A 16,630-nucleotide genomic window follows, 5' to 3' on the forward strand; every position below is an offset into this window, starting at 1 on the left:
TCCAATTAGGTGAGCCAGCTCCAGGGCTCTGGTATTGTGCATGCTCCACTCACTGTCACGACTTACTTGAACACTTGATTATTTACACCTGTGATTGTCAGATTAATGTTAAACCCACAGCACACAACTAAGAACATGCAGAGAGAATAATGTCTTCTTCTGCTATCTCAGATCACTCAAGCTTCATCTCTATGCACAAATAAAATAAAATCAATTCAATAAATGATGAAACACTGTGAAAGAACTAAAGGTTTTTTAAATTGTTGATAAGATTCTTGTTATATCAAATCAGTATATGAAAACAATTTGTCCCTTTGTTGTATGACCAGGATAAAGAACCACAGACCAATAATCTTTTTATATTTTCACTTTTCATTCATGCCAATTTGCCAAGCGTGGATTAATTAATTAATAATCAGCAAAACGCGTTACATACAGCATGAGAGGAATTAAACTTAACGTCCTGTCATTCAATGCTTGTGCACTGTTGGATGTGATCAAACAGGCAGCAGAATTTGCTCTCTAATAGCATTAAATTATGCAAATGTCTCAGAGGAAGGATGTATCTGGTGTTAGACGTGGGGGCGAGCGTTCCTCCCTCTCACTATGGTTATTAATCTTTTAACCGCAAAATAATTTTTAAAATCCATCAGTGATGAAGAAAACTAATATACATGTATATTCAACACTTTTTTTCCCTATTCAAATCAAATCAAATCAAATCAAATTTATTTGTATAGCCCAATATCACAAATTATACAAATTATACATTTGTCTCAGTGTGCTTTACAGCTTTACATTCAAGCACTAAGTAAGACACCAACTTATTGGGCAATGAAGACAAGTTATTACTTAAACTTTCTGAAAGTGGTCACTAGATTTTCCAAAGCTACATTCTGGTTTAAATTTGATCTACTTCCCGCAGTTGTGCACAAAACATTATTTTATGCTTTTTAGGTGTGTTTCTTTGTTCCACAGTATGATCAGACATTGTGTTTTGTTTACAACCTATGTCTGGACTATGGGTTGTGATGGCCAACTGAGTTTGTCTCACACACAGTTCTCACTGAAATGGGGAAATGAAGGAGCTGAGCTCAACAAACTTCATAGCTTATTTTCAAGTCATGTCTTGAGAAGTTGAGCTTGTGGTTGAGTGTTAACTTTCCCGCTGGTAAACCACATCGCATGTGCATGTGAAAGGAAAGGGTTTCTTTCCTTTGCTTTATTATTAGTGTTTCAGTTTCAGTTTTTTGTTACTCATATAGATACTGTCACGCTCCACAGTCATAAAAAAACCGCAACTTTTTTTAAATGTTGGACGTGCAACTGATGCCTGCTGTAGTTCTATCAGATAAGCAGGAGAAAAACGTTCAGTTTACCGCCTGAAACTGGTGAATATCACTGACTCAAAGATGGCTCCCGGAAGAGAACAAAAGAGATGTGCATCATGTTATCTTGAATTTTATGAATTATAGTCTTTACATTTTTATCTTGCTTTATTCTGAGTCATGATTAAGTAAGTATATTCTCTAAAACTATTACAGTAAGTCATAATTATATTATTTTCTTTACTCCCCTATTTCCTCCTTAAGTATCACATTTAGATCTTGTATCAGCCTGTTCCAACTCTCTTTGAAACTGTAAATATGATGTTTACATGGGGAGAAAAATTCAAGCCCAATACTCCATGTTTTTTATTCTATTATTTAAATGGTATATTTTAGATGTCTTGTGTATCATTTAATAAACATCTCCCTTAAATTAAGCCTTACATATTTGATATATTTAGAAAATCTTTAGAAAACATTTCTTAGGAATTTTAAAGGAAACCAGTGAAAGCAAAGTACATTTACTCTAGTACTGTGCTTAACTACGATTCTGAAGTACTTGTACCTTTTTTTAAGTATTTCAATTTTAGGCTTTACATTTGTACACTATATTTCAATGGGAAATATTGTACTTTTTACTCATTTATTTAACTGTATATAGTTACTGGCTACATCTCATATTAGGTTTTACCTACAAAACATATGATATGTTTATAAAATGTGATGCATTACGATAGATTAAACTACCCAACAGTATGTGAGGCAATTAAAAGTACAGAAAAGAAAAGAAAATTGTGTCATGCGCAAATTAATAACTTGTGTGCACAAATTACCATGCAATGAATGGCTTAGGCTCATCCTACATCCAGAACATGGTCAAACCATACATTCATTATAAAAAAAAAAAAGAGTGTTCCATCTGGTCCCGCCCTACTGTGCTGTGATTGGCTAGCACACGTAGGCTAATTTTCTGTAACCAGTGTAGCTAGGTAACTAGCCATCTTAATGCTTTATCCACACGCTCTTGTCACAGCGTAGGAAAGCATATTGTTATCCACAAAAAATAAACACATTTTAAATATTACATTAAAAAAACTTTTCACATGTTTTGATACAGCCACTCTGATCCCCATATCTCAGGTCATCTTGTTGCATTTTCTTCCTCGTTGTCTATTAGAAAAAGGAGTAATATTTAATTTTTAATTTCCTTTCATTCTCTGGTTTCCAGCCAATGACGATGTCTCTGAATGGCTCCCTTCCGATCCTCAAGTCTTTCAAGAATGATCAGGCGACAGTTGTGGATGGTGACGCCATCATGGACAACGTCTCCATCGTCCTCTACACTCTGACCGTCGTGCTCGGCATCACAGGGAACTCCATGGTGATCTGGGTCGCTGGATTCAAGCTTAAGGTGGATTTACAGTGTTTGATGAGTTAGAAATAGAAAAAAAGAAATGTTTTCCTGATGAAAATGATTGTACTGTTGTTGTGTCTACTCTGAACATCAGCTCAGTGTAAAGAAATTAAAATAAACTTTTCAAAATGTTATTTTATTTTGGGTAACTCATTTTGTAGGAACTGCTCATCACTTTCTTTGTTACTGTTGCTACATCTGTCAAACTTTATATACTTTAGTTAATGCTCAATTCATTATACAAAATATGCCTGCATTCCTGTTTTTAACAGGCAGTTCTGTGGCTGCTAAATTATTGCTATCTACTTATATTTATGAGAATAAAATACTAAACAATTCTCCTCTTTCGCTCCTCCTCCTCAGCCAAAGGTAACCAACGTGTGGCTGGTGAATCTGGCGATAGCGGACTTAATATTCTGTTTCACGCGAGTCTTCTCCCTCACTAAGAAGCTCTTCTTCGACCACTGGCCCTTTGGCATCTTCCTCTGCAAGTTCAACGGCTTCTTCAAGTACGCCAACATGTTCTGTTCTGTCTTCCTGTTGGCTGTGATCAGTCTGGACCGAGCGCTCTGCGTCTGGCGGCCTGTCGCCACCAAACAACGGCGTACGCTGTGGGCCGCAAGGGTGGTGGCCGTCTGCGTCTGGAGCACTGCGTTCGTCTTCAGCACTCCGTACTTGGTCTACCGTCAAGTCTACCTGGGGAAAAACAACCTGAGCAAGTGCTCTCTGGAGGTGAAGGAGGGGAACAGCAGTGCTAAACCGGCTCTCTACTCCATTCGCTTCCTCTGTGGCTTTATGTTGCCTTTCATGGTCATCCTCATCTGTTACATCCTGGCCGGAATTGGAATCAGGCGCACCCGCCTAACGGGGAAGTCCCGCCCCCTGCGCATATTAGCATCATTAGTCGTCGCCTTCTTCCTGTGCTGGGCGCCGTACCACTGCCTTCTGCTGGTGAAGATGGTGGACAGTAAGAACCCTGTGGTGAAGATCTGGCACCCTGTGGCGAAGGGTGTCGCCTACTTTAATAGCTGTGTAAACCCGCTGTTGTATTTCTGCATGGGGCTGGACGTGAGGGGGCGGTTCAGGCAGAGTTTGGCAGGGGTGTACAGGAGAGCTCTGGCAGACGACGTGGACGGACAGACGACCCAGTCCAACGACCGATCTCTGGATGACAGCAACGGGTCGAAACACAGTACTGTTGTGTTGGCAGGAAGGGGTCAGACAACAGTGGATGTAGCTAAAGTTTGAGTCTCTCCCAGAGTGAACACAAGTTTGAGCATTAAAGGGCCATACTGGTGTTTTATATGTTATTAAAGTCACAGAGAAATGGCAGTTAAAGCGTCTTTAGATTTCTGTGATTTGGATGACCTCAACTAAATCATATTTGGTTGGATACAGTTATGATTATGTCCCAATAAATCAAGATGAGTCAATGGAAATATTTAAATATTACACATTCAGAGAAAATGTATTTTGATATAAAAAATACATATCAAGACATAACAAATAATTACTACAAGTACACAAAAGTAGTTTTATATTTAATTTCACTTTTTTTAACAACATTTTCACTTCACACCCACATCCCTGGTGATTGTAAGGTTGTGTACACTGTTGTGATATTGAACATACTCTTTTCATAACAGAGTATTCTTTTTGAAAATAACCACAAAAAAATCTATTGATACATACGGTACTGTATATTTCTAAAAGTATTCATAGAACTTGTACTTGTACTTACTGTGAAAGTTCTATAAAGTGTCACGGGTGATATAGTAGAAGGTAAAAGTTGTTAATGTTAAAAGGAAGTAAAAGGTTGTACTGCTTTCCTTCCCTCCAAAGATGTATTTATTTCAGTTTATGTCAGTAAGGTATAAAAGCTGTAGAGGTCTGAACCTTGCTTGAGATGCATAATCCATCACAATCGCATCACAAATATCTACACAGGTTTTCCTTTTTGTGTCAGAATTATGGTATGATCGTATGGTAATGCAGTTGTGAGCAAGGGCTGTTTGTTTGTGTTTGCTTAATGATTGCCCTCAGGATTAGATTTTTTGCCATATAATTTAGCTCATCAAAATAAGTGACAGAAGAAATATTATTTAATTATTGAGACTATCCTTCTTTCTATTGTAGTTAAGACCACTATACGTATTATTTATTATTTCCTTCTCAAACTGCAAACTTTCAAATTATTGTGGCTACATTTAGAAGAATTTCACTTATCCAAAAGATGGGCAAAGTGCTAAGAGGTTTTTGGAAATACGTTCAAAGTGCTGACTGCACGGTGAAGAGACTTATAGATGTTAATAATAGTTAATATACTAAGGTCAGAGTCACAGTTTCCTGTGAAGTTGTGTTTTGTTTCATGTTATTTAGGTCACAGATAAAGAAAAGAGGAACTGTGGTGAGTCTGGAGGAATAGGAAACAAGGCAGAGGGAAGTGAGATTATTAAAAGGAAATCCAGTAATAACTTGATGCTGTCTTGTGTTCAGGGGTCACGCTGAAGGGTTATCATGTTGAATTTCTGAAGCTCACTGTGTTACACTTTGATATAAATTTCACTGCAATGAGAGATACTAATCTCACAATAATACTTTCCCAGAAGGTTGTGAGTTCAATACCAGGCCTGCCACCATTGTGCTCCTGAGCAAGCTGGAGAATGTGGAGAATGTCCCTGTAGTTAGTTTACTGTAAGTCGCTCTGGATAAGAGCGTCTGCTGAATGCCCTGTAATGTAATTTACGATGATGTAAAACTGAGAAAAGAAGCAAATCCTCACATTCGTGGTGTTTGGACTTGTGAATATTTTACATTTTTGCAGCTTTATGAGAAATATAAACACACGTGTGTGTGATACGTTTGTCACTAATGAAAGAAGTCTTCAAATCAAATCAATGAAAATGCAAATATTTTTTCTTTCGAAAGTTTGAGTGCTGGACACAAGATTTCTCGTAATTCACTGTAATACACTCAGTGTATGTGCACTGGATTCAACTTTTCACAACCCACTTCTGTTAGTTGCATATGGACAGACTTGTCATACTCGTACTTATACATATTTTAAACTCAAATTTAACTCAGAGAAACTTTTCCTTTTCAACAGAAAACAACCCTTGTGTTAAACTGCACAAACTTCATTCAGCACAGTGAAGCTCAAACATCCAAAGTGAGTTCACAAAAGACAAAACATATTTTTGACTGGAGGGAGACTTTAAAAAATGACTTAAACATTAAATTAGTTAAAAAAAAGTATTATGTAATCATTTAAATGTATTAGCACTTACAAACTTTACAGTATAACTACTCAACTATGAGTCTCAAGATGCATTTAATTTAGAAACATCCAACTGTGCTGCAGTGTTTTGTGCCTGATTGCGATGACAAGATCTGATCCTCTGTGGTATTGGAGGACTCAGTTTCCACATCTCAGGATTTTCCTCGTGATAGAAAACTTGTTGCTTATGATGTAATGTACTGGAATTTCTAAACATAACACAATAAAACATTTCTTCATCTATAATACGTGTGTTTATAATCTTTTTCAGGTTTCATTTAAAACACTTTATTTAATGGATGCGTAATTCGCAAATAATTCACAATACATTTCTATTTAGTTTACTTGAGGGAAGTATTTAATTTAGCATTAATCATAGTGGAATTGAATTGGCAAACATGCAGATAATCAATTTAAATTAATTGCTATTGTAATCAAGAGTGTTTTAGTCAGCAGAACATAAAAAGGAAAATTGTATTTGTTTACATGCAAATATTCAATTCAACGTAATTAATTATAATTAATATTTCAGAGTTTAAATTAAGCTTTTTAATGTGTACCAAATGACATTTGTACAGATTGAGTTATTTGCCAGCGGAAACACATTAAAACATAATTTATCCTGTCGTCAACATGTATTCATATTTAACTGTTTGTATTCAAATATATTTAATAAATAAGGTTATTACAGCAATTTATGTTCATATCAACTTAAAAATAAACCGTAAAAGGGAAATAATGAATATTAAACCAGAGAAGTTCATCAGGAAGTGCTTTAATGAGAAAGAGGGACACGACACATGTTATAAAATGTAACAATTAATCTGTAAATAATAATATAGCTTTCCACAATTATTGCTTATCATATATTAAAGCTGAATTAAAAACCTTTGTTATTCATACTGACCAGCACAATCTTACTTTTTTTTTTAAAGACACCCGTGTGACAAAATTACCTTAATTATTGTTAAAGGGATTTAAAAAAATAGCACCAAAGTGAGATTTATTATAAAGTGAATGCATTCACATTGTTCCTGTTGCCCTTCATGACATTGCAGTTTAATCTTCATATTGTGTTGAACTGACAGAGCAGTGTCAATGCAGAAGCATCACAGTAAAAGAGATTTAAAGTAAAACATAAGTTTAGATCCTTCAGATAAAGACACAACGACACCCTGTCTTACCAGTGAGCCTCATTGTTGTGTTGTGATTCATTTACATACACAGATTCGCTCGGTTTACAGTTCCAGTCGAGAGGCACTTACTGTGTTGTTAAAAAAGGTTTCATAAAGATTATAAACTGGGCTAAAGTAAATAAGATAAAGTTAGCCTCTTTAAATCATATTATGTGTTCTTTGCAAAGTGCTAAAACAGGTTTTGTTTGTTGTTATTTTGGTTCTTTAATATTATAGTTTTACACCAGAGTTCCACCGCCAATGCTTCTGTTGAGGACACTTGAAAACATTACATCCTCGCTGTCATCACTGTCATAGCTTTCATCTTCTTTGACCTGCAGGGAATACAGATGAGTTCTCATAAATTATACCACACCTACAACAACTTTGCACGACTGTTGGCAACAATCTTTCCATTCTGAAAATGGTAGTAGAAGGGTAGGGTTATTTGGCCTCTGCTGAATAGCTCTGCTCCAACTTATGTAACTTGGTAGGACAAGAGTGTTACTCAAGATGTATGTCTAATAAATAACAGAAGTCTCTTGGGTGGAAGTCCAGTGTTTGTTTGATCCATCCCTTCACCCTAACCTCCTCCAGACACAGACTGATTAGAAATGAATTTATATGTCAAAAACAAACATGTGCCGTGAAAAACACAAAAGTAATTGATAATGCAATTTTGTTGTATTGGAATGTCATTTTTAGGATACAGGCTGGACAGTTAGATAGCAACGACAACAGTAGCAGCCCCAACTGTGGTTGTAATAGAAATAGTAGAAGTAACTATAGTAGATATAGCAGTTGTATGTACCTGTGGCTGTTTTTGCTTTTCAAACAGGGAGTCAGTATCTAGGAATGCCACATAATGGATCAGGGTGTGTATTCTGAGAAGAAAACAGAACATTAGAAAGTAATAACTGATCTTTCATGAACATCAAATACTTTAGAAATAAAATGACTCATTTGACTTGAGTTCACAGCAGGTGATTGGTTACCTGTGGTACAGCATGGCAATGAACTGGATTATAACCAGCAAAGCGAAGGCCAGGATGAACATGAAGGCGACAGGGTCGATGAATATGTACTCTCCGGTGTACTCCAGGTTGAGGTTGAGCTTTGGCACCTGGATAAAGATGGAAATCTCTAATAACTGGAGAGTGAAGGTCACTATGAGCCAGAAGGCGTTGCAAATGAAGTAGACAAAGGTCATCTGTAAAAACAAAACAAGGATTAATTTTATATTGTTATTTGTTTGACAACACATCACAGCATCATCATCATAGCGTTTCACTAACATGTAGTTCAGTTACCTTGTTTCTCAACCCCTTGAGTTCTTCCACCATTTCTTCCTGTTTCTTTTTGTTCTCAGGAAGAGGCTCCAGGTATTTGGCTGTCAGTTCTATGAAGAACTGCTCCTCATCCTGCAGAGAAATATAGAAAGTATTTTAACAAAGTGTTACACTTTATGTGTTCATAAAGCTTCTTCAAAGTCAAGTTGGAGAAAAATGTATTGTATACCATTGCTGCATTTAATGGCATATGCCAAAATCCCCAGTTATAAGGTTAGATTATTCTCACATGCTAAAACACATCACGATAACTACACAAATGTTAATGTGACTTTCCACTTTTTTGGAAATATTAAATATACGTAATCATGTTATATTTAAATAACATAAAATGATGTAGCTTGGTCTTTGGAAGTGTTAGATTAAATATCATAAGATTTAAATATAATTAATAAATCTCTGACTTGATAATCATAGAGTCACCTATTCTAAAGGTGTCTTACTTCTGCACAAGTGCAGAATTTGTTGCCAATATAGCTGTTGGCTTATGACAAATTGTTATCACAATCAAAGGGACGGACGACGCAATGAAACATAATCTTTAATGATTGTAATGAAGAGACACGACAGTTATGTTTGACAATTACGCTGAGTGATGAAATTATAAATTTGCACCTTGTCGAGCGTATCCTCCTGCAGGCGAATATCAGACAAACTCTGCAGTTGTGCAACCCAACCTGGAGCAAGACAAGACAGGAAGATATTACACAACATGAACATGTGTGAGTCCTCAATATTTGCATGATTTTAAGCTTATTTTTGCTACTTGTCCTCATATTAGAACTTACTCTGGTTAGGGCAGGTGAAAGCAGGCTCTTTACGCCTGAAACAAAGATTTACAAAAACAACAGTTAGAAAAAGACCACTACAAACTATTGATGATTGAAAACTCTGGTTTCACAAAATTGACAAATTTCACACTTCAAATTGCCAATAGGTAAGTTGAGATCAAATTGAAGGCTGAGTTTGAAGATGGCTGTGGTACAAGGAAGGGCGCTGGAAGTAGGGGGGTAGGAAATGGGGAAGGGTCTATTGCCCCCCCGACATTATGCCTTTGTGTAAGTTCCACTCTCATCTGGTGTCTCTGGTTTTCCATTTTAAATTTGCTCTTTTAAGTTGCTCCGATCCTCCCCTGCACTTACCTATTGATGCTCTATTATGGTAGGTCTTTTATCATACAATACGTTTTAATTGTGCGTACAAATGAAGACTCAAATTAAAGCTGCAAACAATGATGAACGGGTCCTTGCAAATGCAAAAAGTCATAAAAAGTCCTGATTGATATCTTTTTATTGTTAAGGCCTTTAGATGGTACTGACCAAATTTGAAGTCGATCGAATGAAATCTTTAGGAGGAGTTTGTTAAAGTATAGTGCCCTCAAATTAAAAAAACCTGACTTTGTGTTGGGTTTACAATATACCTCCAATAGACATTTGTATACAATTTCATACATGTAGGTAAAACGCACGTCAGGGGCTGCGTTGTGTTGAGCCATTTTGGTACTCCCATGAGCAAGACCCATATTTTACGTACATTTTCATCATGTCTAATTGCGTTTTGAAACACGTTTAAACAATTTCAATAGGGTTCTTTGACCTTGATGTTGTCAGTGCTCTGACCCTAAAAATGACCTAACAATCAACGTTCACCAGCAGATCTTACCTCTGCTCTTCCTCAGACAGTCTCACATCCCCCACAATAGTGTTTTGGGGTTGAGGCTCAGATTCCACGGTCTCCTGGCTGAGGATGAGCTCTTCTGCACTGCCTCTCCGACACAGTTTTCTACAGCATTTGGCCCCCGAGAATAATCGTGTTAAGGTGCTTTTGGCTGCAAGAAGAATCACAAGTTTCAACTCAACTGAAACATGCAATGAAGCATCATTGTGTAATTGATTAAAATCACGTAATTAAAAACAATTCATTTTGGAACTCTTAACAATTCCCAAAAACTTATTGGGAAAAAATATTTTTTACATTTCAAATCTACCATCTACCTTTCTGGGCTTTGGTTTGTGCAGTGGAGGCTACCACTGCGTCAGCAGCAGGAGCTGTCTCCCGGGTGCCCCAAGACACATTGTTCATGTTGACCATGGAGTAAATAGCCAGCAGCAGGTAAGCACTGGGGATGCAGATTATGTAAATTAAGCCGAAGCACACCAGGCCAATCTCCTGAGGATGCATGATTGCAGTAATGAGGTAAAACATGGCAAGGAAGATGATGAAGATGCTGCTGGGAGTCAGGATTGTTTGGTCCCTCACCATGTTGCCTGACGGAAGACAAACAGATTGAAATTGTGACTTAGAAGCCAGAAACCTTGGAGTATGAACAGGCTTCGTTGATTGTCGTGTTTGTGTACCTATTATGGTAATCCCTGATATCATCATGATGAAGGCGTACAGGATGCTCAGGACTGCTGCAATAAGAATCTGAGTGTCTGACTTGATCTTGAAGCTGATGCCGAGGAAGATAGCAGGAGGTATTACAGACATGACCAAAGCAATGTTGGGGTGAACGTCAAGCAGCACAGTCAAAGTACCTGAATCATGAAAAAAGTAGCAGGAAACAAACAAAAGAACCTGCTTTACAACCACATACAAGTAATCATTACCTAATTATTAAACCACAGCCTAATTAAAGGCATTAGCACAGACATATCCTTTTGTTTGTTTGCTTGGTGTGTCATAATGAAACTGAAATTATTCATTCAGATGCATGTCATTTAATAATTAATTGACTTTATATTATAACCATATAAACCTTTGAACATGGCTGTAATCGTTTGTAATAAGCACCTGGTTTGATTATACCATAACAACAAATTGCATCAAATTAATGATTGCCAATAAAGTTATTACGCTTACATTTAACACCTGTCACACAATAAAATAGTAACATCTTTAACTTTATTCTATTGTGGTCCTGCTATGCCTTTTTTACCTTGTAGAAAAATACCACAAAAACAAGACCGACCTGCAATCATAAGGACGACGGTGGAAGGTGCCAGTATGGACGAGGCCAAGGTGAAGAACTGGTACAGCATGTAAGGTTTGGAAATGGACGGGTTCCTATGGGAAATCAGGCTGGCAGAGCCTATCAAGTCGATAACGTTGGCCATGGTTGACGGACCCCATCGTCGACGCTGAAAATGGCAAGTAAACATTAGCATGAATTATACGGAAGGCTGTTAGACACCATGGCCACATTGTCAGCTTAGTTCTGTATTTATGCAGCTTGCTGAAATGTCAATTGAAGAAACAACATGTTTGTGGTTAAATCAAAGTAAACTCAAGCCAGTAAGCCATCCGCTCATGAAGACATACACTATTGTAATTACCAAATGAAGTTTCTAAACTAACCTTGCTTTTAGCACTGTAACAAAACCATTAATGTTATTTATCTTAAAAAAAAAAAAAAAAAAAAACACTTGTAATCACTACGGAGAGGACAAAAAAGTATATAAATTTGCTGTATTCATTCATGTCATTTAAATGTAATCTTTCAAACAATATTAAGCTTATATTGGCTAAAATAATTGTACTTAACCTTTTTCATCTTGGCATACACCTCGTAATTTTCTCCTAAGTGATCATAAGTGCACACAAGTTTTACCTCAGACACCAGAACTGGTTAGGCTCTCGGCTCTGGTCAAAAGAGTGTAATTTATAAGATCTTTCACATGCTGCTTAGTTCTCTTGAGGAGAGACAGTAGCAGGCCCAGAGTTAGCACAGTACCGGGCCAACAAATCTGAATTACATTAGATTTTGAGTGGATCTTCTAATCACCTGGTTGTAAAACTCTTTAAACTCCTCCGGGGCATTGGTGTAAGAGTCAGAGGCCGCGTTGTACTCTACTCTCCATCCCTGCTTCAGCAGCAGAGTACACAGCCAGCGGTCCTCACCTGTAGGGACCATTTGTTACGACTAGGTGAAAAGGTGGACCCAAATGCAGAATGCCAGATGAGGTTTAACAAAAAAAAGAGCTTTATGCTAAAAAGCTAATCAAATACAAGGCAACAATTAAAGTCAAAAACATGAACGAGGATAGCACGAGGATAGCACGAGGATAGCACGAGGATAGCACGAGGATAGCACGAGGATAGCACGAGGATAGCACGAGGATAGCACGAGGATAGCACGCACGAGGATAGCACGAGGATAGCACGAGGATAGCACGAGGGTACGACAAGGCAACATGGCTAGCACAAGCAGAACATGAGAGTAACAAAAATGACGAACCCACAAAGAACACTGAGACAGACAGGGATATATACACAGACACAAAATGAGGGAACGAGACACAGCTGGGAGAGAAAGGCAAACATACAGGAGGAAACTAATGAAGGTAACGAGACACACCTGGGGGGGAAAGGCAAAAACACAAGGGGAAGAGAATATTTAAAAATATAACAGGAAACGCAAATCCAGCGTCGTGACACCATTACACATTGTCAGTGTCAAAATCTACCAAAACCACCACATACCACTTGTATCTGTGAGTTTGCCTCGTGAATCCACATTACCAGAGTTGATATCAGCTAAACTAGCTCTGGTTTTGATCAGATACCTTGGTCGTACTGGATGTAGTGTTGAGCCTTTGAGGATTTGGTGGTGTATCTTTTCATCACATTGTCGTCCATCAGCGCTGCTGCTCTGAACAGACTGAAGCAGCCCGGGCTGCACAGCACGCAGCCAAACACGTGCTCTGCTGTCTTGTGAAGCCAGTGGCCCACTGCGTACTCAAACTTCTGGTACCACACCATGGGACCTGCCAGGGAAATACATAATAACTGTTACTACTGAAACCTGCTTCTGTGTATTTGTCTGTGATTTGCAACGTGTTGATTGTCTTGAGAAAATGTGTTAATAGTAGGAAATGAGTTTGAAGTAGATGGAGGATGAAAGTCACAACTTTTTGTAATCATTTTAACTTTTATTTACGTACCCAATGTTGCTCTATTTTAAATCACAGCCATTACATAGCTTTTGACTCCCCATAGAAATGATTCAGTGTGTTCTGGCATTACAATGCATGAATTAACTTTGAACATAAAATACATATAAAGCCACTTTTCACAACTCACTGTAAAATAAACAATGCATAATCCTCTTTGCAACATACAATATAAACCATATCATGCAGTTGGATGATTAGATGCCGGGTTGTCCATATTAGCTGCTTCTGAATTTCAGTTTGGGAAGAAAAGTTGAGCAGCTTTTCTGAACTATCAACTATCAACCGAACTATCCTCCAAAATATTGTTTTGTAACTTTTGCTGATTGGTCTTGGTTTTTATTGATGATGAACAATCAATATCAATGTGTCCAGTTGTCTTCTTGTCCCTGTCCTTTCATTGTATTTGACCAACCTGATCCGGTGGGGTGAATCCTGCCACACGCTGCCCCGACACGTGGGTACAGTTTCAGACGATCGATCAGCAGCATCACAGCAGCCGGCTGGAAGTCTGTGTCCCCATCTAAAGCCAGGATGTAGGTGTTGTTCTTCTCTTTCTGGAAGAAGAGGCACAGTTTGCTCTGTTTTGCATTTAGCTACTTTTCATATGGAAATATTGTAACATATGCACTGGTTTATGTTGTGCACGAATGTCTTTTCTCTTGTCTCACCTGAAACTCTTTTTTCAGCTCAGCCTCGTCCTCTCCTTTATCCCACCTTTTGTAATACTTGGTCGCAACTTTCCAGCCCAGGAGATAGTACAAGTACATAACCTGTAAGATATTGAATGCTATTCAGCAAACAGACTCTTTTAAAGCTACAAAATGCTTCAAACTGGATACTAATCAAATCCTTTTGCATAATTTTCCCTTACCTGAGACCATCTCTTCTTGTGGCGGATGAGAAGTTTGTCTTTGAAGTGAACCACCATACTGTTTCCATGAGGCATGGTGATCACCAGACGCCCTCCATATGGCGTTGTCACAATCTTCTGATCAGGCATATGCTGCTGCTTTTTGAAGAGGCACTTATCGATGTTTGAGAAGATACTGATGACAGAGGATGAAACGTACTGTGATGTCTCATTCTTTTATTTTTCTCAAAACAAGCTTGAGTTTCGTAGTTTTTACCTGTAAACTTCTCTGATAATGTCCACAAGCATCTCTGCATATTGGTTGACGTGGCGCCCTTGACTACCGCAAACATCTCTGAAGGCGTCGTCAAAGTAGATATGGGCTTCAAAGTTAACATCATCTGTTTTTCCTTCCTTCTTCGGCCTGTACTTGTCCAATCTGAGGATTTACAAAATCACATAAAGCTGCTGTGATGATGTTAAATTAAAGCTGAAAGAATGAAAAATGAACTCTACGATGAAACTGGAGATTGTTTTAAATGACTGCACGTGTTTTCCAGGAACTGGATAATTACTCCACATAGTTTGTTTCTGTTATTAACTCACCGAAATATTGAAATAATTATTTTCATCATCTCGTCGTAGTTTTCGTGCCACATGGTCGCACAAAGGAACACTTTCACCGCGTCTAGTGTTGTGAATCTGGAAAAAACAAGATTCACATTTTTAACAAATTAGTTCTACATTCCTCTCTGGGAACCATCACTTTATCGTGGTGGAGAGGTTTGTGTGTCCCTATGAACCTGAGAGCTGTGTTGTCTGGAGCCTAGTGCTCCTGGTAGGGTCTCCCAAGGCAAATTGGTCTCAGGCGAGGAGCCAGACTAAGAATGGTTCAAAACGACTTCATGAAAGAAAGGGAAAGGAGAGACCCCGTCTGGAGCCAGGCCCAGAGGGATGGCCCGACAGCGAGCTCCTGGTGCCTCCCATCCATCCATCCATCCTGTGGGCCCACCACTCACAAGTCCCCGGCTGAGCGCCGCTACGTTGGAGTTTACCCCCCCATAACCCGAAGGCGTAGGGAGGCGTCCCTCTCGTCCACTGGGGTGAACTCCAACGTAGCGCCGCTCAGCTGACTGTTGTTTGTACCTATGCCCCAAACCTCAGTTTGGAGTATTCGGCCTTCTTGGAGACCCTGAATGGAGCCCTGCAGGGGGCTCCAGTAGGGGACTCCGTAGTCTCACTCTCGCAAGGATCCTGGAGGGGGCCTGGGAGTACGTCAAACTGGGAGGAGACCCCGGGGAAGACCCAGGACTCGGTGGAGAGATTATATCTCCTCACTGGCCTGGGACCGCCTCGGGATCCCCCAGTCGGAGCTGGAGGATGTGGCCCAGAGAAGGGAAGATTGGGGTTCCTTACTGGAGCTGCTGCCCCCGCGACCCGACCCCGGATAAGCGGTAGGCGATGGATGGATGGATGGATGGATAGTTCTACATTGAAATACTGCCATTAATCGCACTGGCTTGGTTTACTGGCTCGCACAGCTAACATGCTTCACTCCAGCACATAGCTAACTCTAACCCTTACACTCATCTAAACCTATTATGATAAAGACAACAGAGTATATACTCAAGGATTTTTTTGAACATACTGTCTGTGCACCCGTCTTGTTGTTGAGTACACCTGTTGCTGACATACAGATACCAAACTGGTTTTACTAACATCCACGTCTCATTTTATATGCTGGAGGCCTATGCATATTTTAAATGAAGGTTATGTACGGAACTCCTTTTTCTTTTCTTTTGCAGCCTTTGTCTAAGCAAGTATGTAGACTGAGTGGTTGTCAATATGACTTATGTGACATGTGGTTGCAATTAAAATGTTAAAGGTAAAATTAGATTACATATGTGAATGTAAAATAAAGGATATGAAAGAGATTAATTGAGCTTTTTAAAGCTGAGAAAGACTTATTTTATTATTATTATTATTATTATTATTATTAACTTATTATGATCATGATTTTTTTGAAGATTTATTATTGTTATTTAAGTATGTCATGGCATTTGACAGTTTAATGGTATTTTTCTACACATTTGGAATTATTTTATATTCCCATCATCTTTAACTCAATTTAATCTTAAACTAGCCAGAACCAGAAACCTAACCTTGTCATATTTTAACTATTAAAAAAAGTCAAAACTTAAAACTATTGTCTATGAACCTCACTTTGTATGGTATTCCTGATCGTTCCAACACACACACAGTTTCCACACTTACTTCTTCCT

General features: G+C 38.4%; 2 protein-coding genes across 2 annotated transcripts in view; one reads left to right on the forward strand and one right to left on the reverse strand.

The window, feature by feature from the left end:
- LOC115015774 (C3a anaphylatoxin chemotactic receptor-like) overlaps positions 1–6,233 on the forward strand; it is an 8,709-nt gene extending 2,476 nt beyond the window's left edge. Inside the window, exons 2-3 of the mRNA XM_029443317.1 lie at positions 2,557–2,739; positions 3,106–6,233. Coding sequence (XP_029299177.1) covers positions 2,560–2,739; positions 3,106–3,990 — 1,065 coding nt within the window. The 5' untranslated portion in view covers positions 2,557–2,559 and the 3' untranslated portion in view covers positions 3,991–6,233. The remainder of the gene's footprint in view (positions 1–2,556; positions 2,740–3,105) is intronic.
- Positions 6,234–6,784: 551 nt separating this feature from the next.
- Positions 6,785–14,468, reverse strand: LOC115015765 (chitin synthase chs-2-like). Its single transcript, XM_029443305.1, has 16 exons — positions 14,370–14,468; positions 14,225–14,268; positions 14,127–14,154; positions 13,911–14,052; positions 13,109–13,309; positions 12,328–12,443; positions 11,515–11,683; positions 10,901–11,080; positions 10,538–10,810; positions 10,206–10,371; positions 9,332–9,366; positions 9,159–9,220; positions 8,505–8,615; positions 8,190–8,404; positions 8,006–8,078; positions 6,785–7,529 (listed from the first exon to the last, which is right to left on the reverse strand). The coding sequence occupies exons 1-16, from the start codon at positions 14,442–14,444 to the stop codon at positions 7,434–7,436; spliced, it is 1,986 nt and encodes a 661-aa protein (XP_029299165.1). The 5' UTR covers positions 14,445–14,468; the 3' UTR covers positions 6,785–7,433.
- Between the last annotated feature and the right edge of the window lie 2,162 nt (positions 14,469–16,630).

The sequence above is a fragment of the Cottoperca gobio genome, chromosome 11 (genome assembly GCF_900634415.1).
Source record: "Cottoperca gobio chromosome 11, fCotGob3.1, whole genome shotgun sequence".
NCBI classification, from domain to species: domain Eukaryota; kingdom Metazoa; phylum Chordata; class Actinopteri; order Perciformes; family Bovichtidae; genus Cottoperca; species Cottoperca gobio.

Bases quoted from the DNA above. Each gene is read 5' to 3' on its own strand.
- LOC115015765 (XM_029443305.1), bottom strand. From the start codon at position 14,444: ATGCCTCATGGAAACAGTATGGTGGTTCACTTCAAAGACAAACTTCTC. The intron at 14,155-14,224 runs GTATTACAAAAG...GTGAGACAAGAG, and splicing joins GGCTGGAAAGTTGCGACCAA to AAAAGACATTCGTGCACAAC. The intron at 11,684-12,327 runs GTGATTAGAAGA...TGCCATTTTCAG, and splicing joins TTAAAGAGTTTTACAACCAG to CGTCGACGATGGGGTCCGTC.